The sequence below is a fragment of the Ochlerotatus camptorhynchus genome, unplaced genomic scaffold (assembly GCF_037179485.1).
Source record: "Ochlerotatus camptorhynchus isolate MF236.1 unplaced genomic scaffold, CSIRO-AGI_Acam_v1.1 ptg000646l, whole genome shotgun sequence".
Classification (NCBI taxonomy): Eukaryota; Metazoa; Arthropoda; class Insecta; order Diptera; family Culicidae; genus Ochlerotatus; species Ochlerotatus camptorhynchus.
The window spans coordinates 186,127-212,681 of record NW_027041125.1 but is presented as its reverse complement, the minus strand read 5'-3'; the positions used below and the strand labels follow the sequence as shown (position 1 = coordinate 212,681).

Here is a 26,555-nt window from a genome sequence, read left to right as displayed (position 1 = left end):
TCGTCAGGAAGGGGAAAATTTCCCCTACCCGATGTTGCTGTTGTGTCGCGTGGGTGTACTTCAAGTAGTGAGTAAAGGGCCCACAAACCATTTGTTTACAAATGGCTTTTGTGCCGTTTTCAAATGTTAGCACTGATTTTAAACATCGAGATAAGCAACTAGTTTTCGCACAAGTAGTACTAGCACAACTTACGAATCCTGCTGCCAACCCTATCCGTACCGGAAACCGCCCTGACACGTCGGAACGTTCAAACGCACACTTTGACAGCCGGGTGTGCGCGCGGCTGTCATCGCTTCGGTTCACTCTGTCTCATGTTATCTTCACAGCCCTATAGCTGCCTCTCTGTCACACCTCGCCCGAGATGTATTTCCGCAACCTAACGCCATAGTTGCGATCTTCTTTTGTCCGTGACCATTTTGATCTCCACATGTGAGTTGGGTTTTTCTGCCGCTAGTGAAGTGGAAAAGTGCTGTAAATTCTGCTGGAAAACGGTAATTGTTGGTGCGATTGGAAGCGACCGGCGCAAATCTCCTCCGGAATACTGGAAGTTGCTCAAAAGCCGGTGTTATTTTGTGAAAAATCCGAAAATTTCGGCTTTCATTCAGTGCGGTGACGGCTTTCGATTTTGGATGAGGATTGGTGTGAACGTTCGGTAGGTGAGGGACGCATAGGCGACGGAGAACAGGTCAGGAGAAAAAAAAGTGCCATCAGCCTACTCTAGGAGTACCATTGCTGCTGTTGCTGTGCTGTGTGCGAAAATTTCTGACCCTCACTGGAGGTGACTCTTCTTGTCCGGTTGGCAATTAGTTTTTAATGTGTTGACAGTGAAGAAAGTACAGATTTTGATGTTTTTCTGTTGAAATCGAGCCAAGTTACTCGGAACGGAGTCATTTCTGGGTACGACTGTGAGACGTTCATATTTACATGTATTTACAAAGCGTTTTTCCTGCCTATGTGTGCTAAAGGACTGAAACAAAAACTTTAAAGTTAGCGGGCAGAAAAATACGAAGAAGGAGCAGACAAGGGAAGAAAAAGAAGCCGCTTCCGAAGCGGAGACGAGAAAAACACGTTTCCAGCGCTAATTGTGAAGAGGTTCCCTTCCGAAACGCGGACGGACACCGTCGACGTGGCTTCTGTTTCCTGCCCGAAAGATAGGCGCGGGTGCGTCCATTGGGATGAAAAATCATGATTCTTCAATTTCTGACACATACTCATACTGCCGCGACTGGTCGCGGCGAGTGTCGAAATTTGTGTTCAAAAGAGGACCGCGTGGGCTGTTGGCCACAATCCACCCGGAGGAATTTGTGTTTACCTGATCGCGAACTTGTACGTGATGACACGAAAGAAACGGGTAAATTGTTGCCGAGACTAGAGGCGTTGAGTGCCACCTCTTCGCACTAGTACTCACACAGGATGACGAAGGGGAAGAAGGTGTGGAAAAGGAAACAAGAAATTGGCAGAATATGCCACCTATTTCCACTGCGGTTGCTATTGCTGCTATTTGCTTCTACATGTTGGAACCAGTGTTGCCAGCAATAGGTGTGAAGATGCAGAAGGAACCATGAATCGACGACGACGTGGGTTTGTTTTCCGTTTGATGGAAGCTGTGAGCTATTTTTAGAGTCGATTGCAGATTTGTTTCGATTCAGACGGCTGGACAAATTCTAGCTTGCAGTGCATCGGATCGGAAACGATCCAAGTACCCCGCAGGATTTCCGATGGATTGCCTATTGCTGAAGCGAACAGCGAAAACTGAATGGGTGGAAACACATTTTTTTTTTTCGCTCAAGTGGTTGTCGCTGCTGCAGTCGACCTCGATTGGATTTTCGTGAACTGAGAAAGCCAGCACGTGTTTCTTTCTCCGTTCAGCGTAGAGGAATCGTGACCTCAGCACAGGTGTTCCAGGAAGCAGTTGTGTTAGGTATTGTGGACATTGCCTTCGCAGACTCGCAGAAAATAGTACGACGATGTTGAGTTCAACGTTCCATGCCAGTGGGTGCATTATGGATTTCAACCAGCTGAGAAGCGGATGATTCAACGTTCGCCTTACTGGAAAAATCGTGCAAGCAAGAACACCGCATTGGTGATTTGTAACTACAGAATTTGCTATAATTTAGTTATATAATTTTCTTTCAAATTTTGTAGAAACATTTTTAAATTGTTTTACAGCGTATGAACACGGAAGAGCAGCGTTTCATAACAGAAACGTCCGATCTAAAATTGTGACCAACCCATCAAGGCTCTGAACCATTTGGTGGATTTTTTTTTTAACATTTGGTTAAAATTGGACAGATGGAAAGTTATCGATTAACCCTGCTATCCGAGCGTGGTTATTTCTGACAGACAAGAAGTTAAATTTTGACAACCGTGATTGAGTTCTTCTTGAAAACCGGTCAATCGACAGCACAGGGATTTTCAAACATACAGAATAACTTTCGAAATGTCACTTTTAACCACGAGTTAAATTTAACTCAGCAAAACAGCCTAAACAGTAGAAAGCGTACGATGATGTAAAGTTGATCCAAATATTTAAAAAAACAAGACCTTTGACTTTCACAATATCTCAACACATATAAGGAAACTGAGAGTGTGAAACGTCCACGCTAAGGACAATAATTACTACTGTTGTTGTAGGCTTATAAGCGATGTATCGCAATTTATATGCTGAGTAAAGCTGCGAGGCCAAATGCGCATACAAAAACCGTTCCATGGTAGCATTCATCAAGCTTTTATCGTTGTTCTTACAGTTTTGAATATCAAAGGTTCGTACCCGAAGGTGCTTATTGCAAGACAGCCTATATTACGTGATATCAGCTACAGTCGGAACGTATTAGCTTCAACTTCAATGAGTACCAGTAGTTCACGAGTCGCATTTTGTTCGTAGCAGTAAGGCTTGATGCATATATTATGTCACGCTCTAAGCGGGGAGGGGGGATTAAGATTTTGTGACAAGCAATGCATTAGGTATAGGAAAAACGTTACGATAGGGGGGGGGGGGTGATAGGGTAATTTTTTGCTCGATTTAGCGTGACATAATTAATGCATGGGCCCTAAAACCAATAAGATATCAAATGCTCATGGAATGCCTGAAAAATGTAATACATCAAAAATTGTCTTTTTCATCTTATCTTATCCACACAATTTGTGCAAAAAATTTCAATTCATTCACCTATTCTGCGAGTCGTGTTGCTCTCTGTCACTAGTGAGGTGGCAATAACAGTTGTGTATGATGACGCAGCTCGCACTTTGTTGAAGTTGCCCAGACACGGGTTTTTCTGTCAAACTTAGCTCGAGCGACTACGAACTCCATAGTCATACGTCAAAATCTCGACCCAGTTCGACCTGCTATAACTTCTTCTTCTTTGACTCTATTGTGTCCCTACTGGGACTTTACGCCTTCCCTCAACTTAAGCAAACCCCACACGCATCAATATATTGACGCGAAGGGGAATTATTGACAATAATATTGATGATGTGAATTCAGAAATATTGTCAATCTCGATATATTGACGTCAATATAGAATGTATTGACAATACGATTATTGTCAATAAAAGCAATCGTGTAGGGTCCACTTTATAGCGAGAATTCGTTTTTTTTTTTATCAGAGAGCGAGCCTCAACCTGAGGTAGGTTTTAAAAACAAATGATCAAACTGACGTTTGGAAGAAAACAAGCAGACCCAATCTTGATACCCGATCCAGGTTGGAACTGAATAATAAACGAATTCGCTATTAGTGTTCTTTGATCACTTCCACAGTTGTTAATTAAGAGCTTTCAAAGCCTGTACCATTTTTGTATTAGTATGGCAAGTACAATCATACTCTCCCAGGGAAGTCGAGAAATTTTCAAACCCGAAAAATTCCTAGACCGGACCGGGAATTGAACCCAGTAGCCTCCAGCAGTCTTGCTTTATAACAGCGCCTTTAGCGACTGAGTTAAGGGAGGCACCTCCTGTTAGAACTTACTTGCACCAAATAGTACGAGCTGTTTCAACCAACGATTGGCACGGAGAGTCACCTCACACGACTCGCAGAATTGCAAAGGTTGCATGTAAAAAGGGCCTACTTTCGATGGTTGATATTCTATACGGATCTTTTGTTTAAATTTTTGCAACACACAGACAGATGATGTACCCAAGGTGAGTTCAGATTTTGCTACATGGTGTTCTGGCAGTACATAAGCAGGTCCACATGTTTAAAAGGACAAAAAGTATGCCTTTCCTTTGCCTTTGTCTGAAACATTTCCGGACTGATTTGTTAGCAATGCCTTCAATCACCGATTTTTCGGGAATAAAAGCTCATCCTCGTTAACTAACTAACTAATCTGCACGCCATGCAAACTAAAAATGGCTCAATAGTCATCTAGAGCATGGAATAGAGTAAACCGAAATGGAACGCAGAATCAAAACAAATCAGCAAATAAGGCTACCAGAAACTCGCTTTTCTGATGGTCGTAGGGTTACTAGAAGTTCAAATTAAAAAGGAAGTGTTAAGATTAACGGGGGTCCACGGTAATTCCAAAGTACTCCAGGAAGAATTCCAAGTGAGTTTTTACTAGAACCTCAATGCAGGTGTGGGAAGAATTCCGAGGTAATTTTGAGAAGAGCTAGAGTTACAGGTACAGTTTAAGGAGAGTTCAGGCATAACATTTGATAACGGCACAAAAGCATTTGTAAACAAACTTTCTAAGGCCCTTTACACGCAAACCAAACTACGCCCACGCAAACAAACAACATCATCATATAGAGGGGCCACTATAACCTTTCCGAAATATTGGTTTGCGTGGGCGTACTTCGGTTTGCGTGTAAAGGGCCTTAGAAAGTTTGTTTACAAATGCTTTTGTGCCGTTATCAAATTTTATGCCTGAGTTCTTAGAAAAATTCCATGACAATCGTGAGGAGAAGGTTCAAATTCAATGAGTATTAAAAAAAAATGCTGAGAAGAATTTCAAGAAAAAAAAGTCGATCGTATTCACGTCGATGTTGTCCATTTGTCAACTTGTCACTCCGAACATAGTTTACCCATTTTTGGGTAGGTTCAGTTTTGACCGATCCGGGTGGATTCTACCCAAGTTTGGGTAGTTTTGAAATAGCGTGCACATTACATCCATTTGCGTTGCGTTGACGCAAATTTGACAGTTTGACAGAATATTTAGCTGTCACTTTGCCGCAACGCCTCAGATCCGGATCTAATGCGGGTGGACTTTTAGTATTCTGCAGATTATTTATGGCCTGTTGTAAAGAAAATTGCAATACCATAGAGAATCTCAAGTTTATTTTGCTGAAAAGAACTCTGAGAAGGGAAATTATTTTAGGCGGTTCAGAAACTACGGGTTTTGAGCGATTTTATTTTTGGGAAATGGTTCATATCCAGTTGGGCTCAACCAATGTAGGACTGCAAGTTCTAAAACGCATCATTTGCTTTTTGTTGAAGACAGCAAACCGATTCGATTGCCACTCCAAGAGAGTTAGATAATTGATTATTTTGAAACAAACCTACCTAATGAGTTGCACATTCAATCCTTATGGTCTGAAGACAATCTATTCTCCAGATCATCATCGAACCGTGCACACAGCAACTATAGACGTATTTTTGGAAATGTGTGACCTAAACATAAGGAAAGTGGTCACATGTTTGTACATACCTTCTACAGTTTGTTTCATTATAATACCCTAATGTTGTCAGTTGAATCCATAGATGTTGGTCCCTGGTGGAATAAAACGAATAGATTGCTGTCTTCATCAAAAGTTTGGAGGACTTCTGGATTTTGAAGCCGTTTACTAAAATTCGCAGAACTGCAGGTCAAACGTAGATTGAGTAAACTTTTGTTCAATTTTCCTCAAATATCTGCGTGAATATGAGGAAAATCGAAAAACAAATACTCAGGCTACGAGTATATTCATAGACTGATTAAAATTGTCTTCTATTTTTTTTTTCATATTCAAGCAGATTTTTAGGAAAATTCAATCAGTGGCCTTACGACTTTGACTAAACAAAACTCAAAAAATGAGTCAGATAAAACGGTTGTGCTCTGATGAACACTGCCAATGAGAATAACTCAGACAGTGAGTCACTTCTACTCAGTGGTATGAGAAATTTCTAAAAACTTCAGCTACTCAGCGCTGTGTTCCTGTAGATTTTGGATATTTCTCCATACAACTGAGTAGAAGTAACTTACTATCTGAGTTATTTTCATCGTCCGTGAAATCCACTTCGTCAATTGAATTTTGTTGCAACTTTGAAACACACATTTTTCATTTCCCATATCACCTCTGGATCGTGATCAATTTAGAATTTAGCTGATTTTAGAAGACAACTTTCGTTCCTTCCGTATTCTCTATCCTCCCGATCCCGCAAAGGGGAAACACTTGTTCTACAACCCGTCGTAGGATATCGACTTATAGTACCGAGCCGGGAGCATGTGTTTCTCCGACTACACTGCATTGTCGTCTGCATATTCTTCTTTCGTCTTCAACTTACACGGCGAATGAGAACGACCCAAATTTGAGTTTAGTTACTCATTAATCACATAAAGTGCAGGAACTCAGCGATGAGTAAATTTACCTCATGTTTTCCAGGTTTGTCCAGGAAAAAAATCCCGAATATGAGAAAAGTAAAGATTGGATTCACTTAGTCGGTACTACTCCTAGACTTCCACAGGAAAACATGAGGCAAATTTACTCATCGCTTAGTTCCTGCACTGTTGGCGATTATGAGTGAACTAAACTCAAATTTGGGTCGTTCTCATTCGCCGTGTTTAACTGTGCTTATCATTCAATCCTGCAAACTGTTGTCGATATACTTTTGACAGGGTGCTAACATTCATGGAAAGCAGGGTTGCTTCCACTCACTTGCTATAAAAACATAATTTTCGGAACTATACAATCATTAGATGATATAATGATATGTTGTTCTTGTAAGTATCGAGAAGAGGGTGTAAAGTATGTGTTTGACTCATAAAACCTGTCAATTTTGCTTTCAGAGCGTCACAATAAGCGATCTTATGATTCGTGAGCGTTCACTCAGAGTGAGCGCTCACGAACCGTAAAATTGCTGATTGTGGCGCACTGCAAGCAATATTGACAGATGTTGTGTGTCAAGCACATACTTCATGACCTCTTTTTGTAGCTTACAAGTTCTAATTATCACTATACCATCTCATGATTTTATAATTCTGAAAAACATTTTTTTATAGCAAGTGAGTGGAAGTAACCCTGATGGAAAGTTATAAACTATTTTTGGACTGACCACTGTTCAGTCACAGTCCGATCAAACGAGCCCTAATTAGTACCAACCTGTAAATTGATAATTGATATACAACCTGGACTAAAATTAAATCACACTTTGACTGTCTGCCGACTTGCACCGGTAATATACAAAGTACTGCACCACGCAGTCACTCGCTATAATAATGAAAAAGGGGAACACACAATTTCCAGGTCAATACCCGGAGCTGCCGCCTGACCACATGGCATCGACTTTTCCTTACTGTCTTGCCTTCGTGTATAGTATGTATGCTAATCGGTATGATGTCACACAAATCGGTGCTGATGCTGCTGTGGTGATGATGATTCAATCGGATGCAATTTGTTTGAACAACTCCGAAATAGTACCATTATTCGAGCAAATAAAAATTGCCTCAACGCACTTTCGGCAACGGCGCCTTTTACGATAGGAGAAAAAATATCTTTTCCATTCATTTCACTCTTCTTTGTTGTGGTCGTTTTATGCTTGTCAGCAGCATTTTTCGATTCGACTGGATGTTGCTTATCCTATACAGTCAAAGTAATGCAGAAGCAGAATGCGGATTGGTGCTATTTTTAGAGGTTAGAATTCTTCAGGCGACCATGTCGCCCGCCACTGATGTAAAGCAACGAAAGAAGAAAGATTTACAAAAAAAAAAGAGTTGCCTTTGTACAGAGCTTTCTTCATGTGACACTTTTGTGTGTCGAATAAAAGCTACAGTAGCAGGAAAGTTAAACAGCACCAAATCGATAATGTATGCTGCTGCTGAAGGAAAATTTCAAGCACACGTTCCTTTAGTATCACAGGTCAAATTTTTGATTTCTTTTCGCCAACCTCTTTTTGTTTTGTTTTTTTTTTATTATTATTTCATTTTAGCCTAGGTAGTTTCCATATCAATAAGTCAACGTCGGTTTTGTTATCAGTGGGCACCCGGCTTTTGTTTTTATAAACTCCGCAAGATAGCGTTGGCCATGTGTTGCTCACAGCTGATACGTAACGAAGTAGTATGTATGTGTAACTAATCTCAAGTTTTTTTTTTGTAAACGTGTATCGGACCACACGGCTTGTGATGTGGCTAAGAAACTGTTGGCAGCAGCGTGTAGGCCTTGGTAATAAGTGAAAAGCATTGTTGAGTTTTGTCTTTCGTTCTTAGGTTGACTGGTGGTCCAGAATTCAGGCCGATAGTCTGTTTACGTTTGTAATCAATTTCATACAAAACTGATCGGTAGGCTAATTTGACAGCACTTCCTCTTTCAGGACGTATGACGTATTTGAAAAAAGTTTGCTTCATAACCCCAAAATATAAACCTGGGCCAAAAATTGGCAAAGATTGATAAAGGTTTAGACACAGACAAACACTCGCAAGTTGTTCATCGAACAAGCATTTAACGGTCAATTTAAAAGTATCTTAAATGGTAGTACCGCCACCTGTGGCACACATGGTCAATTCCCTTGCGTTTGACGTTTACACGCTACCGCCATCTGTTCAGCGTACTGCCCACCACAGTGTACTGAATATATGGCGGTAATGTTTAAGCGACGATATTTTACAGTGAGAAATATTCAATGTGTTATGTCTGTTTGTCTGTGGTTTATAGGTCGCGCAAATGCACAGTGGGGATTTTAGCTAATGGGACTGTTTTGCCGCACAGGGCAGGGCAGTGGTTAGCGTAGCTATTTTTTGTTGGTCGCTTTGGAAAGGTAGTAGACCATCCTAATTGGAAAATCTTGATTAGCCAATTTGATTCTGATGACTGTGTTAGGGATGTATGTGTGACTGACATATCCCAAAATCGTGATACTGTCTGTTATGAAAACTACCTACGTAACTATGCAAACATGTGAACGATTTCCTTTCGGAAGAATAGCAAAATGTCCTGAACCCTCGGTTGTATGGTTAGAGCTATGTCACGACAATACCGATTGGTACCATCATGCCATGGGTAGACCAGCTAGGATCGCAATCAAAATATTGTCCACATTTGAAGAACTTCGACAATTGATTCCTCCTAAGTAGCGTTGCAGTCGGAAAAAATCCTCAATCTGTTTTAAGGCGTGAACTATAATAGGAACAAACGACCATTCCACGCCAAAACATCACTTTTCGAGGTCAAGGTGGTTTTTAACCTATAATTTTGCAACGTTCAACCTACTGCAACGAAAAACTATAAATAAAATGAAACCGTGAATTCTCGTGACGCCCATCTCATCGCGAATCGCGTCCGTGGTAGATTGCAAAACATCATCCCCCTTCCATTCCGGCTACCTCACCACTCAATTAATGCCTAGCTATAGTTTGTCATTTTGCATTTTGCATCTTGCTGCTTCATTGAACTCTTTCTGAATGAGTGGTTATGAATCGTCTATCTGTAGTACCAACTGCGAATTGCCGCGCAAATTTGCGAAAACCCATCATCCGTTGATTGCAGCTCAGCCTCTTGCCAGACGGAGGCGCTTTGTTCTGGAAAATTGATTCCAGCGCCGTGCGTTCTATAAACATAGCGACAAACGATTGGCTGAAATTTATTCCTCCATCGACGTCGTCGGTGCCAGCCCGATCACATCATGTCGTTCATTGAAGCTTCGTTGTCCAATATCAGTTCTTCCAGCTTCCATCAGAGTACGTCGACTTCCAGTTTGCACCAACAGTTATGATAACCGTTTTAGATTCCCAGCTTCCCTGTGGAGGCGAATCTTCAAACAAACTAATCGCAATATCCTTTTCTTATTCCATCGCGAGCAGCGTAGATCTTTAAGATCGTCACAATCCGCCGATCAGATCCGCATTTATACAACAGGTCCTGTTGGTATAAATCGTATTCCGTCGTCACCGAGTAGCAGACGAACGCCCGCGACGCGCACTTCGTTTTTTCGTTTGGTTGATCCAAGAAAAGAAGAACAACAACAACAACAATGGCCGAAATGGAGGATACCCACTTCGAGGCCGGAGATTCCGGTGCGTCCGCCACCTTCCCGATGCAGTGCTCGGCGCTCCGCAAAAATGGTCACGTTATGCTGAAGGCTCGTCCATGCAAGATCGTTGAAATGTCCACCTCCAAGACCGGCAAACATGGACACGCCAAGGTACACATGGTCGGCATCGACATCTTCACCGGCAAGAAGTGAGTAAAATTGTTGGATATTTTTTTTTACATTTCCTCTAGATAAGTTTGAGTGCACATTCAATCTTAACGGTTTGGTAGATTCTCGTTCTCCAGACCAGCATCGATCCGTGCACAGAGCAACTATAGAAGCATTTTTGGAAATGTGTGATCTGAAATCGAAAGGTGGTCACATGTTTGTACATAGCTTCTACAGTGTATTTCAACCTACTCTAAGTCGTTTATATTCTAGATCCGGTCGCAGTTGAAGCATTTCAGGGACCATTATCTCCTGATCTATGTTTCGATGTCCTCGTAAAGAAAGGTCGGAAAGCCTACAAAACAGACAGGCTAATGGAGTATTCAAAACGGCAAGTTAGATTGAGCCAAAATGTTACTCGATAAATGTCACAATCAATGGGCGAAACGTAGGGTAGACTATTGAAATCGTTAAAAATTCCATGTATGTAATATGTGGGGATCCAAAGTATTGAAATCGCATTGCGATTCTTTGCTAGACTCCTTCGTCGTTAGCTTTATTACGTCCCTACTGAAACTTTACGTCGGCCCTCAACTTAGTGTTTTTTTTAGCACTTCCACAGTTGTTAATTGAGAGCTTTCTAAGCCTGTACCATTTTTACGTGGCAATGCAAGTACAATCATACTCTAATGCCCAGGGAAGTCGTGACCGATAATAGAACACAGCCGTCTCCAGCATGGTATTGCTTTATAGCTGTGGTCCCCTGATAATCTAAACATATCCCGAATAAACAGTACGGATATAACGTAAAATGAAAAAGTTACTGGACAGTCCTTAGAAAACTTCTATCGACTTCGTTGATAATTCGGCTACTGAAATCTAGAGTAACATTTGAAATAGGCCTATGTCTAAAACGTAAACAAACCAGAAAATGAATTTTAAATTTTGACCGTCATTATTCAATTCATATTTATAAAAAAAAGTGAAGTATTTTAGGCATTTATATTGTTCACAATAACAATAGTAACTGTATCTCAGTATACAACATCCAAAATATGCGAAAAGCTTTCAAAATTATATGAAAATCGATAACAATATAATTTCTTAAATTAATAAGCCTTTTTTGTGAATCTTTCAATGGATAGGCCCTTTTTGTTAAGCCGTTGTGCTTGTCATCAGAAATGGTAGGCCAGGGGGTACGTCACTCTGCCACCTTGTGTCCGTGCTTATTGTGTTTCTTCGGTGTTTTTGGGTGTCGGAAGGTGTTTCAGCGTGTCAACATAGTTGTCAAAACGTTGAGTGAAAAATAAAGTTTTCTGGCAACCACTACATCTATCACAGCTGATTCCAATGCGATATCAACACAGTTGGAATAGCAAGCAAAAGCGTGCAAATGTTTGATTATTTCTGCTCCAGGCATTCTTCGGCATTGTCGATCGAGTTTTCTTTCGCTTCCTGGGCGTCGGAAATCCCCGGTGCTGTGGCGGCAGCTGGTTCTGAGCTCGCATCACTTTCCTGACACTCCCGAGCGCTTTCCACCTTGTCGCTTTCTTCGGCGCTGGCCACGACTTCCAGTGCTTGGTCGGCAGCACCGACCTCTTCGTCGCCGATAATGATCTCCTCCGGATCGGGAGCCCGCGGCAGGAACTCCTCTTCCGGGTAGATATCCTTAAAGATCGAACGCGCTCGCACTATGCTTTCATCGTAGTCCAATTCGTAAAGCGGACCGCAGGCCAGATGGATTCCTTCCGGCAGGGAGCCGGACGGATGCTGGCACACTACGCATTTCGGAATGTTGAAGTACAACTCGTAGAGGATTATTGATACGTTATTCTCCGGTGCTTCTTTGTCTTCCGCAAGCTCTTCCGGAGGTATGAAATAAGCTTTTGAGAGACACGTAAGGTTCCAAATCTGCCCTCGGGTTACCGCTGATGGATTTTGCCGTCACGTGGATGAGATCTTGAAAACAATCAAAATAAATTATAAATTGTCCACACGCCTAGGCAGACCTGATTACTTACAAATGTCCTTCGGGCAAGTGTGCCAACTGAATAATGGTAGCCCCATCTTCGTGCCCTTCCACAGGGGACAGTTTTATCAGCGACACGCCACCTCCACCGGAATTCTGCGATGCAACACCCAATGGAACATTCGTTAAAAATATAGCACGTGCCATTTGACCACAGTGCTCCTTTCACTTCTTTTCCCTCGAGCCTTCCTTTACTCCGAAAATCTCCTTCTCAACGTACCCCTGCCCTATGACCAACCCTTTGGCCTCTATCATCTGTTTGCCGAACTTTAACAAATGATAGCCCCTTTCATCTCGCTTTAAATGAATACTCCCGATCGGCTTACCCAGACAATAAATCCCTCCGAAAACGGCGCACAGCCGGCAAAAACACTGCGGAATCTCCCCGCATCTGTACATCGGAAACAGAAACGGGCTGTTTCAGTATCGACCCAAACTAAGCAGAAACTTCTTCGCCCCTTCCCGGCAGCTAATGTGGTCATTCCCCATGGCGATTGTGTACAACAAGTAATGGATCAAATTCGAGGTCAACTTTTGTTTCTTCAAATACTCCAGGAACGTCTTTCCCTCGACTTCCGCTGCCTGATGCTCGCTCCCTTCCCAACTTGCGTAACTCTGCAGAAACTTCATCAACAGTCGCTTCTCCACCACATTTACGTCCCGACTTGTAAACACATCCGACCTCGAACACGGAACCGTCATAATCCTCCCGTTCCAGATCGTCGCAACTCGGTCCACCGCTCGAAATTCCGCATACCGACCCTGATACCAAAGATGAATACTAAGATGAAACTGTCGGAAGAAAAACTTTCAATTTAAGTGTCCTCTTTCACGGTCCCTTTCATCCAATTAATACCCCCAGTATACAAGGTAATTTTGTGGTTTGGCTGCCCCCTCGGTAGAGATGCAATTTTGCGCGCTTTTTTATCAAAACATTCACACCAAAATCAGAGATGTCCCATTTTTTAATTACTCGATTAACAACTAATCGATTATTTTTTGTTCGCTGTCCTGTCATTTTCCACTAATGAAAGTGCAAAATATGTTTGAAACGATCGGTGATGATCCTCTGAAGAAGTTAATGCTTATATCGGCATGGTATAACCGATTAGAAATATTTTACTTTTCGGTTCGTTAATCGATTAATCGATTATTCGAATGAAAATCGGCCATCACTAGATGAATGTGAAACGTCATTTCAAATATAAGGACCGTACATAAATAATGATACGATTTGAAAGGGACCGGGGCTAATCACAAATTACGTCCCCACGGTAACTGAAATAAATTCGAGTGTTCACCGGTTGCTGATACCGACAGATGTTCGACGAAATCAGGAGTCCGTGTCCCGATCAGATTTCTGTGGAATCCTACCGATTGCTGGTGGGTGATCTCTATACTTAAGAAAATGCAACAAAAACAAAAAAGAGCATCACACGAATGTAAACATTCTTGGCTCTAGGCAGTGCTGCCAAAAATGATTGAAAAATTGTTCTCATGGTGATTAAAGGGTGTTTGAGTGTGTCGAAGGTGTTTTTGATGTGTTTAGCACAAGGTGGCAGAGTGACTTACCCCCTGTGGTAGGCCCTTTGCTAAGCCTTTTCGCAACGTCAAATAAATTCAAAACAAATCATCGGCCCTGCCTCAAGCAGTAGGGCCTAGCTTTGGTTTGAAATTTTTCAATCATCGGCCCTTCTACGTCACTAGGCTTATCAATGAAATGAAATAAATGAATGGTTGGCCGTTTTAGCGTGCGGGCCTATTAATGAATCGAAAAATTTCGTTGACCGGCCGTTTCGAAAATCGAGTTGTTTTTAATGATTTTTCTCGATTATACGGAACTTTCCTACACGATTAGTAGCTATTAAGCAGTGCTAAAGAATGGTAGCAAAACCAGATTTGTTTACGTTTTGGACATAGGCCCATTTCAAATGTTACTCTAGAAATGTTTCCTGTCGTGTTTGTCGTATTATAAGCTAGATGGATGCTTCTTTAATTCCAATGGTTGAAAGCCTCTCCTAACCTAACCTGCTTCTTTAGTCGAACTGTGTGTCGAAAATATCCGGAAATGACTTTCCACGTCCGTGGCGATTCAAACGGAAAGTCGATGACGAGAATCGATCAATGTAGCGTAAGGTGAATCAGCTAGTACATTTCAAGCAGAACAATGCATTAGGTCCTAAGTAAAATTGATCGATTCTCTTCATCGAGTTTCTCGTGTTGCGCGAGAAATGTCTTAACATGGCCGCGAGAATGCAAAGAGAAAGTCGACAAAGAGAATCTGTCAATGTTACTACATAAGACCTAATGCATTATTCAGTTTGATTTATTAATTAATTTGTTAATTTGGAGATTGCTCTAAGTAGAATTCAAGCCGAACAATGGATTAGATTCTAAGTAATATTAATAAATTCTCTTCGTCGATTTTCTCTTTGAATCCCCACCAGAGTTGCCCGAGTTGGTATCATCCGTTCAAAGAAATCTTGCGTCACTTTTCAAATCCACAGTGGTGAGCATGCATAAGGACCTAACTGCGATGATCAATTCTCTTAGTCGATTTTCTCTTTAAATTACTACAGCCAAGGGACGCAATTTTTTGAAATTTGTCCAATACAGTGCTGTAACAGTTTGTATTGGCTATCAAACAAACAAACGCACCGATAAATGTTAATCAAAGCGAGTACTTCGACAGTGAGCATGCATAAGAGCCTATACGCGATGATCGATTCTCTTCGTCGATTTTCTCTTTTGTTAATAACTCGCTAGACTTAACGTTTCTCGGTGCGTTTGATGTTGCTTTTGATAGCCAATACAACCTGTTACTACTCTGCATTAAACAAATTCTAGAAAATTGTTTCACTTAGCTGTAGCAATGCAAAGAGAAAATCGATAAAGAGAATCGATCATCGCGTATTCGCCCTTATGCATGCTCACTGTCGACTTAACAAAAGAGAAAATCGACGAAGAGAATCGATCATTGCAGTTACTCCCTTATGCATGTCGAAGTAGACTAATCTACATTGATCGATTCTCTTCATCGACTCTCTCTTTCGTTAATAACTTGACTGCATTCATATTTCGGGCTAATCTTTCTACATTATCTGTTATAAAGTATTATTAAGAGTGTTGAACGATAAGAACAGCTGAACATGTTTTTGGAGCCGAGTTAGTAACGAGAGAGTCGATGAGGAGAATCGATCAATGTAGATTGGTCTATTTAAAAAGTGACACGATTCAATTTTATTTCCAAAAATTAACTGGTGCAGATCGAGGAACGGTTCATAGTTGGGCCCAAAACCGCTCTCTCTTCATCAGACGGATTAAAAGGACGACGAGGAAGTGGACAGAACCGTTAAACCTGCGGGATCAAAAGATAGCGTCGCGTTTGAGGGCCGTTGGAGGTGAAAGTACCATAGAAATCTGGCCGTAAGTTAGCGTTTGGTTAAGCGTATTATGAGGAATAATATTCTTGCGGAGCTGGGTCTCAAATTGTGCTGGTTGGAAAAGTTCACCGATATTTCACGAAGTTCAACAAGGGAAAAGTTCGCGATTCATAGTGAGTTTTGGTGAATATTGTCAACACTGCTTCTAAGGGTGAGAAAATCGCCCTGCCATGGACCTCTTCTCATATCATGGAGTAAATCGAGCAAACTTGCTGAAAACTGTAAGCGATTAAACAAGCATTCAAGATAGAGCTGGAATTAGGGCGTAACAGTTTTTGTAAACATTGACTTCTTTCGATGATGTCTTGAAAGTCAAGACTCGCCCACACTAATCAACATCACCATCAGGTACGGTAAGACTTCCCCTACCCGACGGTAATGTTGGTTTGCGTGGGCGTGCCTTGAATTTCTAGAAATCATCGAGAGAAGTCATTGTTAACAAAAGCTGTTACGCCCTTATTCCAGCTCTATCTAGCATTGTTTGTAGATTGATATCGAGATGGTTGCAGTTTCCTTCACACATCGCTATTAATCATTACCTGGCGCTTACCACGATTACAATTTGTGAATTAAGAAAAATGCGTGCCTTCCCGTTTTTGGCAACACGCTATTTCTATCTTTTTTGCATTCTATAAAATATATCGAACGCTTTATTCAATTTGAGATTGTACTGGACCACTCTTCATGGGTTAGAGGTCCATGTGATATTTCATTAAAAAAAAGTCCAAAAAGCACTACCCAACTAACGATTTTGACTGCAGACTAGCTTATACAACCAAAACTTGCCTTATGCAGCTAATTGTTCCTGTATAGGCTGTTCTGCAGCTAGAATTGTTTGTTGGGTTGTACATATCTGAGAAAAGTAATAGCTGATGAGGTTGTGATGACAAAACCATGCAGACACTGAACCTGGATTTTTTTTTTAATTACTGGAAAATCAGGGAATTTGGTTTTCTTCATTGAGTCACACCCTGTCTAGTCGGTTCTGACTCAATTTTATGTCAAAATTGACGCTCGTATATGTCAGTCTCAGTGCACCTAAATTTACATTAATTTTTCTAAGTGTGTGCCTATCATGAGCTTTCTTGTAATTTTCCAATGATCAAGCAATCATCATAATTCTCATATGGTTTTGACATCAGCATCTATAACTGATTTAGATGAATTCAAGACCATCAATTGAAAGGGCCTCAACTCCATTTTGTAAACAAACCTTGTAAGGTCATTTTCTCGCGAACCGAAACGTACATTTTTTTTTTTTCCGTAAAAGTATTGTTTATTTCTTTGTTAAAACATTAATTTACACGTATTATTGTTCACAATCGATGTAAAAATTTAGGGCACTAACATCTATTCTATCGTTAACAGAATTAACATAGTCGATGTACAATACAAAGATTTTCAAAATTTCGTTTCGTTTTCTTAGCCCTATGTTTAGAAGTTCTGGTCGAAGCAGATCCTCGATGGACAGCCTTTGCCAGCCACCGAGTATCGTCGTAGTCCTCTGCTGTATGGAAGCCCATGCGTGCGCCACGCGGGGGCAGGCGCTGAACTTGTGCTGCAATGTTTCAACCGTAGCGTTGCAGTGCAAGCAGCTCTCGCCGTCTGCCCGTTGGATGATCTTTATCAACCTTCTATGCTCCGTCTTCTCGTTGATCAGCATATACAAGCTGCTCCTGCTCCGCTGGCTTGATGACAGTTGTTTCGACCCGATATTCGTCCATATATGTCTCCAGTTTGATCCAGGATATTTTCTCTCGACCCGTGGTATATCTGTCCGCTCCAGAAGAACACGATGAATTTGGTCGCTGGAGGGGTGTTCTCGGATAAGTGGGGGGAGAAGTGGAATTTGTTGGGCTAATAGTTTAAGGCAAGGAAGATCTGCGGGAAGAGGAATTGCTTGGTTCAGAAGGGACTGATAGTAGGGAAGGGAGCCACTATCCTGTAAGTGACGGTTCACCAGAAGCGCTTTGCATTTGAGTGCCGGTAGCTGCAACTTTAGTCCGCCAGATGCTTTGTCTCGTGCCAATTGTTCCATAGGAACCCGCGCCGGTTGGCCGCGCCACAAGAAGGAACCCATGGTTGCTGTGATTTTCGCTGTGTGGACACAATATGGTGGAAGGATTGATGCCACGTACCAAATCCTTGCCGTGATATAGGTATTTAGCAAAATAACCTTCTGTTGAAGGTTAAGTCCCCTCATCGAGTGCAGCCACAAATGTTAAGCAAATTTGGTAACTTGAGCATCCCAATTAATCTTAGTCATTGCGCGGATTGAGTTAGTGAAATAAATGCCAAGAATCTTCACCGTTTCTACTGTTTGCAACCATGGCACATTCAGTGGATCTCCATCAATGAGCCCGACGTTGATTGCAACAGTTTTCAATCTATTGAGCTTTGCGCCGGCGGCACGTTCAAAACGTCCGAACAGGTCATTGATGCGCTCAATCACGCGTGTATTGGTAACTATAACAGACACATCATCTGCGTAAGCCACCACGAGATCGGGGCCGACGAGTCGCTCCAGTTGTTGCAGAAACGGATGGAGGTAGATGACGAACAGTATCATAGACAAAGGGTCCCCCTGGCGAACCGAACGTTCGATGGCGAAGCTCTGCGAGAGATGCCCGTTGACCAGCAGGCGAGACGAAGATTGTCCGGCAATACGAGCCAGTAAACCGACGAAGGCTGGGTTTATCCCCAAATGCCGCATCGTTCCATAGAGAAATGAGTGGGACACTCGATCGAAAGCGTGATCGAGATCGTAGCTTATTAGTTTCCCTCTCCGCTTCCTCGCTATCAGCTCTGCAATGCGATCCTTCAGAGAAAGAGTTGCTTGAAAAATTGAGTGCCCTTCGTTAGAGCACTTCTGCGCATCGCTCAAAACCGGGTACGACCTCAACACAATCTCCAAACGAGATTTGAGTATACGGCTGAGGATTTTGTAGTCTGCGTTTCGAAGGCTGATCGGTCGGTATCCTCGTGCCGTGTTTACAGTTCCTCTCTTTCGTACAAGCACGATCACTCCGTTGACGAACTCAGCGGGGAGCTCCGTGGTCATAGCTTCGTTTAAAACGAGATTTAACTCTCGGTGGATGACATCGAACGTACGTTGGTAAAATTCGACGGGAAGCCCGTCGCTGCCAGCAACCTTCGAATGTATTCTTTTAGCGCTATTGCAGTCCCCCTTCTCGAATGATCGACATTTGCGACAACGTTATAGCCAGGAATCGAGAGCTGCTCGTTCTCCACTTCTTGCAGAAACACGATGTCAAGCTCCATCGTTCTGATAAAAGTTCGGAAGGCGTTGAGTTTTGTTTCGTTGGTGATCGTGTTTATATTGATAGTAGTGATGTTGTAGCTGGCGATTGGATTCACGATTGGTTTTCCAGATCCCGCTCGTCATCGATACCATCTCGTCGCTTTCTGGCTCTAGGGCGTCCTCTAGAGTTTGTGCTGTGCGTTGACATTGCCGAGTCGTCTGTCTCGTTGCCATCGGACTTTCCACCATCAGGGGGCTGTTGACCGGGCGTGTTGGACAGCGACCTTTTCTCCGGCGGCGGTTTTGGACCCGATACGGGTATGATGGGGAGAGTGAGTGGAGGAAATTGTGTCTCCGACTGCGTGTTAATTGGTTTTTGTGTAACCGACAACAACTGCTGTTTCGGCTTCTTAGAAGGTGGGGGTTTTGTCTGTAACGTTGGCTTTTGGCTCCGTGGCTTCGCATTTGGTTTGGTTGGTGTTGGTGCAGGCTGCTTTGTCGCATCGGCATACGACTTGTGCACTAGCAGCTTTTTGTTCTGCACGCAGGTGGCGCCGATGTGGATGAAGTCCCGGCAGTGTCGGCAAGTTTGACGTTGACCAAAATAGGATAGCAACGTCGTTTCCCCATCGATAGTGACCCACGACTCGATGATGTGTTTCACGATCATCTTGGCAATTCGAACACCAGTGGAAATGCCCGGAAAGTACAAATCACCTCCGCACATGTGTTCGCGAACTGAGATGACGTCACCGTACGCGGACAGGAATTTGATGATGGCTTCGTCTGATACGTCCTCAGACAGATCGTACAGCTTCACCTCCACTGCCCCGTCTTCCATGGTTATTCGCAGGGGAACCGTCTTCCCCTCACCCACTTGCACTTCGTGTTTTCCGTCGTGTTCTTCGCACACTTTTTGTGCCAGCTCCAGGTCGACGACCTTCACGAAGGCACACCCGAGACTTCTGCTACACTGTATTCTCAGCACTTCACCGGGCTTTAAACCCAACATGGTTCCAACAAAGCTTTGCACTTTTGCATAGTCCGGTTTTTTCGGTAACATCGCATAATCTATGCGGAATGTGTTCGCGCGACGCGCCATCGTGGAGTCGTAGTACGCGGGAAAACGCTACGGCTCGGCGATGGAAAAACGCAGCGCGACAAACGATATATAGCTTGAGATCGACTTCCAGAAATAGCGATAGCGTAAGTACGTCTGCTTGGCTCGGAAGTTGAGCGCGAACTTACATTCGCAAACCTAAAACACAATCGGGTAAAGGAGAATTTCCCCTACCTGTTCATTTTATTGGTTTGCGGTTTGTCGGACTTCAGCTCGTGACAAAATGGCCTACAAGTACAAGGTTTGTTCACAAAATGGACTTGGGGCCTTTTCAATTGTTGGTCTTGAATTAAGGCAAGGAAGAACATCGATGAATGTTACTTAGGGTCTAATCAATTGTTTGGCTTGAATTCTGAGATAGTCTTAGTAAAATTTCAAGAGAAATCTTAGGAGAATTTCTGTGGCGCATTACAAAAAAAAATGAGACGAGAGTTTCAATGCAATTCCAAGGAAATTCTCGAGGAAAATTACAAAGAAATTCTGCACGGTCAATGAGAACGATCCAAATTGAGTTTAGTTTCCTCATAATCACCAAAAGTGCAGGAACTTAGCGATGAGTGAATTTGCCGCATGTTTCTCTGTTGAAAACCTCAAAAATTTGCCGGAAAATGAGGAAAATTGACGAAAATTTTATTCAGTCTACGAGTAGTACCAATGGACTGAGTGAATCCAATCTTTACTTTTCTCATATTCGGCAAATTTACTCATCGCTGAATTCCTGCACTTTATGTGATTTATGCGTAAACTTAACTCAAATTTGGGTCGTTCTCATTGGTCGTGTGTGAGTTCCAAGAGTTCAAGATCCCTGACATGGCAAAATTTTCAAGGTTCGAACATGGGAAATTCCGGACCTCAACAAATTTTCCAAACTCTAGGACACTTAGGTCAGACTTAGGTTATATCTCAGACTAAAAAAATGTGATATCCCGAACTTTCAGACTTAACAAAAATGTCAAAATGCAAATTCAGATGTTTTATACTGTATGCGCTGGCACATTTTTCAAAGCAGGTTTCTCTTCTTTAACAATATGGTCAATTTATATTTATTAGAGATTTTGCCCCTCTCTTTTTTGGGTATGTACTCCTCCCTTAGAAGCAGTTGCTCATTAGCTCTTCGTTCAGAATACTTTCTAAGAAACTTAGATACAAGTTAGAAAAGATCACAAAACTTGCACAGGATGTTTGTGTAGTTTGAGGATTAGTAATCTAGTGCCAGTTCGTTGGTCGTCCAATGGAACTCTTCCTAAGAAAATTCAGAAGGACTTTCAGATTATCCAAACATTGCAGAATTTGAAAAACTTCCCAAATAAAGCTCAGTGGTCCTAAAAGCAAAGTTCAGAAGACTTATGGGGGACACCCCCGGAACATGATTCATGTGTCATTGCGGCATTGTCTACTGTGGATCTCGAAAATCCACGTTTGTTATACCTACTGGAGAGCAATCGGACCATTGACACACTCTGAACTAATATTATCCTCTCATCCCTTCCCCACAGATACGAAGATATTTGCCCATCCACCCACAACATGGACGTACCACACGTTAAGCGCGAAGACTACCAACTCACTGACATCGATGATGGCTTTTTAGTTCTCCTGAATGACAACGGCGATTTACGTGAAGATCTTAAGATTCCAGATGGTGACTTGGGAACCCAATTGCGTGCTGAATTCGATTCCGGCAAGGAGTTAGTTGTAAGTATTTGTTTGTTTCCTTAAACACCCACCTTCCTCATTTTGATGATGAATGGTAGACCAAACACTCACCTTTGTTTTTTTTTTGTCTTCCCTTCCACAGTGTACCGTTCTTAAATCATGCGGTGAAGAAACTGTGATTGCCATCAAGAACAACACTGCTGCTGATAAGAACTAATACCTCGCCCGTTGCTTACTATACCATCCCGCGAATCACACCTACACACCAACAGCAACAACACAATTCAGCCAAAATCCAAACAGTTCTATTCGCGCTGCTATACTACTCTACAGTAAGAACAACAACAACATTCACATACAAACACTCAAGCGGATCAGAGGACACTGATACTCTAGTGCAGGCAAAAAAGTGTTCCTCCCCTTCTTCTGTACACACCCACACTAACAGCAAAATAAAGGACGAACACAAACACACATACAGTTGCAACTATTAGTATAAAGCTATTATTACAGATCACAAAAAAAAGATAATAAATTTAATACTTTCTAGTAAAAGTAATTAACCTGAGGTAGAACGAAGACCACATTACGCAGCAGTAGTAGCCGCAAAACTATGGGGTTGTCCGTAAACTACGTGGAGGCTACTTTGTACGATCCATACAAATTTTTAAAATTTTGTATGACGATTGTCTGTGTAGGGGGAGGGGAGGGGGTTCAAAATCTCTCAAAAATTGTCTACGTGGTTCATGCACAACCCCCTATAAACTCAAACAAAAACAAAAGTTAAAGAAGAAGTTGAGGAAAATGATGCAGAGCTGAGCGAAAACTGGGCTTTCGCAGTGACAAACAAATCCATGCCGGGAGAGCAGAGAAACCGAGAAAGAGAGAGAAAAGGGACAGATCAGTGGTGTTTCATGAGTTGTGTAATTGAACACTAGAGTGGAGAAAAAGCGGTTCCCCGTTTTTTGTACAATGCTTCAACACGTAAACAGAAACAACAGTAATAAAAAGGCAAGAAAAATCGAAACACACATTAATTATTATAATAAATTTAAAGGAGAAGAAAAAACCATATAATATAATAAAAATATTATAATAATTTAATGAAACCCAACAACAGAATCAATAACTAAAGAAATTCATCCGTGAGACGAGAGCTAGTTTAAGACAAGGCGGCAGGTTCACACTACTAAGACACTCGTGAGACAACAGCGTAAGAAAAAGGCGAAACGGAAAGTCAAGGGCTGAGAAACATCCAATTCCAAAAAAAAAGAAAAGAAACAGAAATCAGACAAAACAAACAAAATATAAACCAGCAAGCTATGTTGAATAAAATATTTAATTTTCTAACAAACAAACAAACAAAAAAGTTGTCAAAATGTAAACCAATTGGCTTATTTTGCATACAAAGAAAGCTCTTGTAGAGTAGACTTATAAAACAAACAACAACAAACGAACAACACTCAAAATCAACTGCGGCTGCATCGGTTGCAACCGAAAAAAACAAACAATGTGTTAAAGTGGCACGCGAGTATCGCATCGGAGAACTTCATTCTGTCTTTTCGTTGTGGCGCTTCGCTCGTCGTTAGTTTCAAACCGATCTGGAAACAACTGTTGGACACCTTCTGCGTTCGGTGGTTCGGATGGCGGCGATAAGGATGCGGATTTCCTGTAGCACCTCTCAAACAGCGGTGACCAAGGGATCGCGCGCGCAACGCACCCCAGCCCCACATATGGTCGCCCGATAATGCCAAACCGCGAGAGAAATAGGTGAGATTATTGTGCCTGTCTGTTACTCCAATTTACAAGCTTGCCACAACCCGATGATCCTTTTTGTTGTTTTTGTGTTCTTGATGGATTAGTCGTGAAATCGACTAAGTTATAAAAAACTATTCTGCCTTTGTCGTTTACTCGCACGGAAAATTTCTTGATGTGTGAAATGATGCATTTCACGAGACGATTACCCGAACATGCAACGTTAGACATTAGACAACACATTAGAGAATTTAGGGGAATTAGAATTTACATATTCAAATGGGGATCCTATAACCACAAACGGACATAATTCTAGCATGTTTTTCATCGAACATCAATTCAAAAAATGTCCGCGCATAGTCGGCTCCCTTGCGTTTGACGTTTACACACTACGGCTATCTGTTGAGCGAAATGCCCATGCATGACAGTCTACCAGCGCAGTGGCAGGCGCGTAAGCAACATGTTATACGGTGACAGCGGGCCCAGCACAGCCTGCATGCCTGCCTACTGTCAAATGCTGCTGTTGGTATAGGCCTTGTCAATGGCCTGCAGTCTACTCAATAGATGATGGCGGTAGTGTTTTAGTGACAATGTTTTACAGTGAAAAATATGCAATGTCTGTTGGTCTGTGCTATAACACTACCCCGAATGTTCCTTTAACGATGGAAAAATGCTATATAGCGTCTTCTATTTTATAAACCTATCGCTTAATTACCTCTAATTCAATAAAATATTAAGGAAGAAGAAAATTATCTTTTTTTTTTCTTTGAAAGATGGAGTTGCTCTTTCATATTTTTGGAGAACAGAAGATATTGATTAAAAGGAGTTTGGTTGGTTGGTTGATTATCTTCATTGTTTTCGAGATTTTGCCTTCGTTTGACTGCTGATCGTTCTTTTCGCATTTGGGGTTATAAAATTCAGGGAAGTGCCTTTCGGGGTAATTTAGCTAAGGTTAGGTTTTCTTTATTAGGGAGGCTTTCAGTTTGGAGGTAATTTAGCACACGGTGAAAACGCACACACACAAATCACTCATGATGAAGTCAAATGCTGCGCATTAACGGTTATGAACTTCGTTTCGGTTAAGCTTATTGCGAGCCTAGACCTATGATCGCTCAAAACCCCATGGAATATTTGCGAAATTGCGATGAATTAAAAAATAAAACATCTCAGAATCAGGCTTGCTTCCACTCACTTGCTATAAAAAATTTGTTTTTCGGAATTATGAAATCATTAGATATTATAATGATAGTTGGTAGTTGTATGTCACAAGATAAGGTTGTAAACTAGGTGCTTGACACATAAAACCAGATAAAACCTGTCATTATTGCTTTCAGTGCGTCACAATCAGCGATTTTACGATTCGTGAGCGCTCATTCTGAGTGAACGCTCACGAGTCATAAATTCGCAGATTGTGACGCACTGAAAGTTAAATTGACAGGTTTTATGTGTCAAATACATACCTTCCAACCTCTTCTTGTTTCTGACAAGTACAAACTTTCATAATAGCATCCAATGATTCTTTAATTCCGAAAAACATTATTTATAGCGATGTGAGTGGAAGTAACCCTGAGTCAGAATTTGAATAATATTTTATTTTATTTTTATTTGTTTCAACGATTTGCGTCACCTATTTCGTCGACACACATAGGGGGTTATTCCGAGAGTCGAAGTGACTTTTATCACTAGTGAAGTGACAGTCAGCAATGGAGCAGATTCGTAGGAAGATTTTGAGGTCATCTGCATATGGGGGCTTATTACGGATGTCACTTCACGGTGAAAACTTGTCACTTTTCGTCACGGTGAAGTGATTACCATTTGATTTGTACGGCAATCACGGTTCTTATTATGAGTATCACTTCCTTATCACCGTGTAGTGACACCCGTAATAAGGCCCATGATAACCGAGGAGCTTCGATGACCAGATGTACGTCGTTGAAGTACAGTATAAAAATTAACGGTCCCATGTGGCTTCCCTGAGGTATACCTGATGTGGCGAAGAAGCTAGCTGATCTGCAATCTCATATGGCAATCTTTAGTTGCCGACCGGCAAGATATGATCGAAACCAACTCAGAAGATTACCGCATACACCGAGCCTGCCGAGTTTAGCAATCGCAATAACGTGGTTCAACTTGTCGAATGCTGCGGATGGGTCTGAATAAATAACGTCCGTTTGAACCCAATCCGACATGCTTTCGGTTATATACGATGTGAGACACAGCAGATTGGTGGTTGTAGAGCGGCCGACAGTAAACCCATGTTGATCAGCACTCAAATACTGCTTGCAATGGGACAGCAACGGTTCACTAGCTCGAATAGCTTCGAAACGGCACTTAACGATGTAATTCCTCGATAGTTATCCACAGCTCGTTTCCTTCCTTTTTTGTGGACGGGAAACATGTGCGCAAATTTCCAGCAAGATGGAAATATGCCACCTGAGGGAGACATTCGGAACAGGCGAAGAAGCGGAATTAAAAAGCTAGCAATCCCCCTTATTCTGCGAGTCACGTGACTCTCTGTCACCGGTGAGGTGACAATTGTCACCTCGTGTGAGGTGACTCTCCATGTAAATCAAATGGAGAGTCACCTCACACGAGGTGACTATTGTCACCTCACCGGTGAGAGAGAGTCACGTGACTCGCAGAATAGGGGGGAATATGTCTCTTCAAAAATACAGATGGAACTCCATCAGGTCCAGGATTGAAGGACGACTTGAGCAGAGTCGCGGCCTTAGAAATCATTTCTGCATTAACATCAATTGCACCCAGCGTTTGATCGTTTACTGGAACGTTCCTGGCAGCCAGGTTAATATGGTCCTCAGTTAGTATCTCATTAGTGAATACACTGGCAAACTTTTCGGAAAAAAGGTGGCATATATCCTGAACAGTGGCAGCAACTTCTCCGTTTAATTCCATACACGATGGGAGGCCGGATTCCCTGCGTTGCTCGTTCACATAGTTCCAAAA

At 42.0% G+C, this 26,555-nt stretch overlaps 1 protein-coding gene and 1 pseudogene across 4 annotated transcripts; one reads left to right on the top strand and one right to left on the bottom strand.

Annotated features, from left to right (window-relative positions):
* Positions 1-313: 313 nt before the first annotated feature.
* eEF5 (eukaryotic translation elongation factor 5) lies at positions 314-23,008 on the top strand. Of its 4 annotated transcripts, none has more exons than XM_065237816.1 (4): positions 314-430; positions 9,989-10,367; positions 21,677-21,875; positions 21,979-23,008. In XM_065237816.1, the coding sequence occupies exons 2-4, from the start codon at positions 10,159-10,161 to the stop codon at positions 22,051-22,053; spliced, it is 483 nt and encodes a 160-aa protein (XP_065093888.1). In that variant the 5' UTR covers positions 314-430; positions 9,989-10,158; the 3' UTR covers positions 22,054-23,008. The 4 variants fall into 4 exon arrangements, with proteins under 4 accessions (XP_065093888.1, XP_065093890.1, XP_065093889.1 ...); XM_065237818.1 differs by having other exon boundaries at positions 352-430; positions 9,986-10,367; XM_065237817.1 differs by having other exon boundaries at positions 361-492.
* Positions 11,722-18,511, bottom strand: LOC135714451 (rab proteins geranylgeranyltransferase component A-like; annotated as a pseudogene).
* Positions 23,009-26,555: the final 3,547 nt, after the last annotated feature.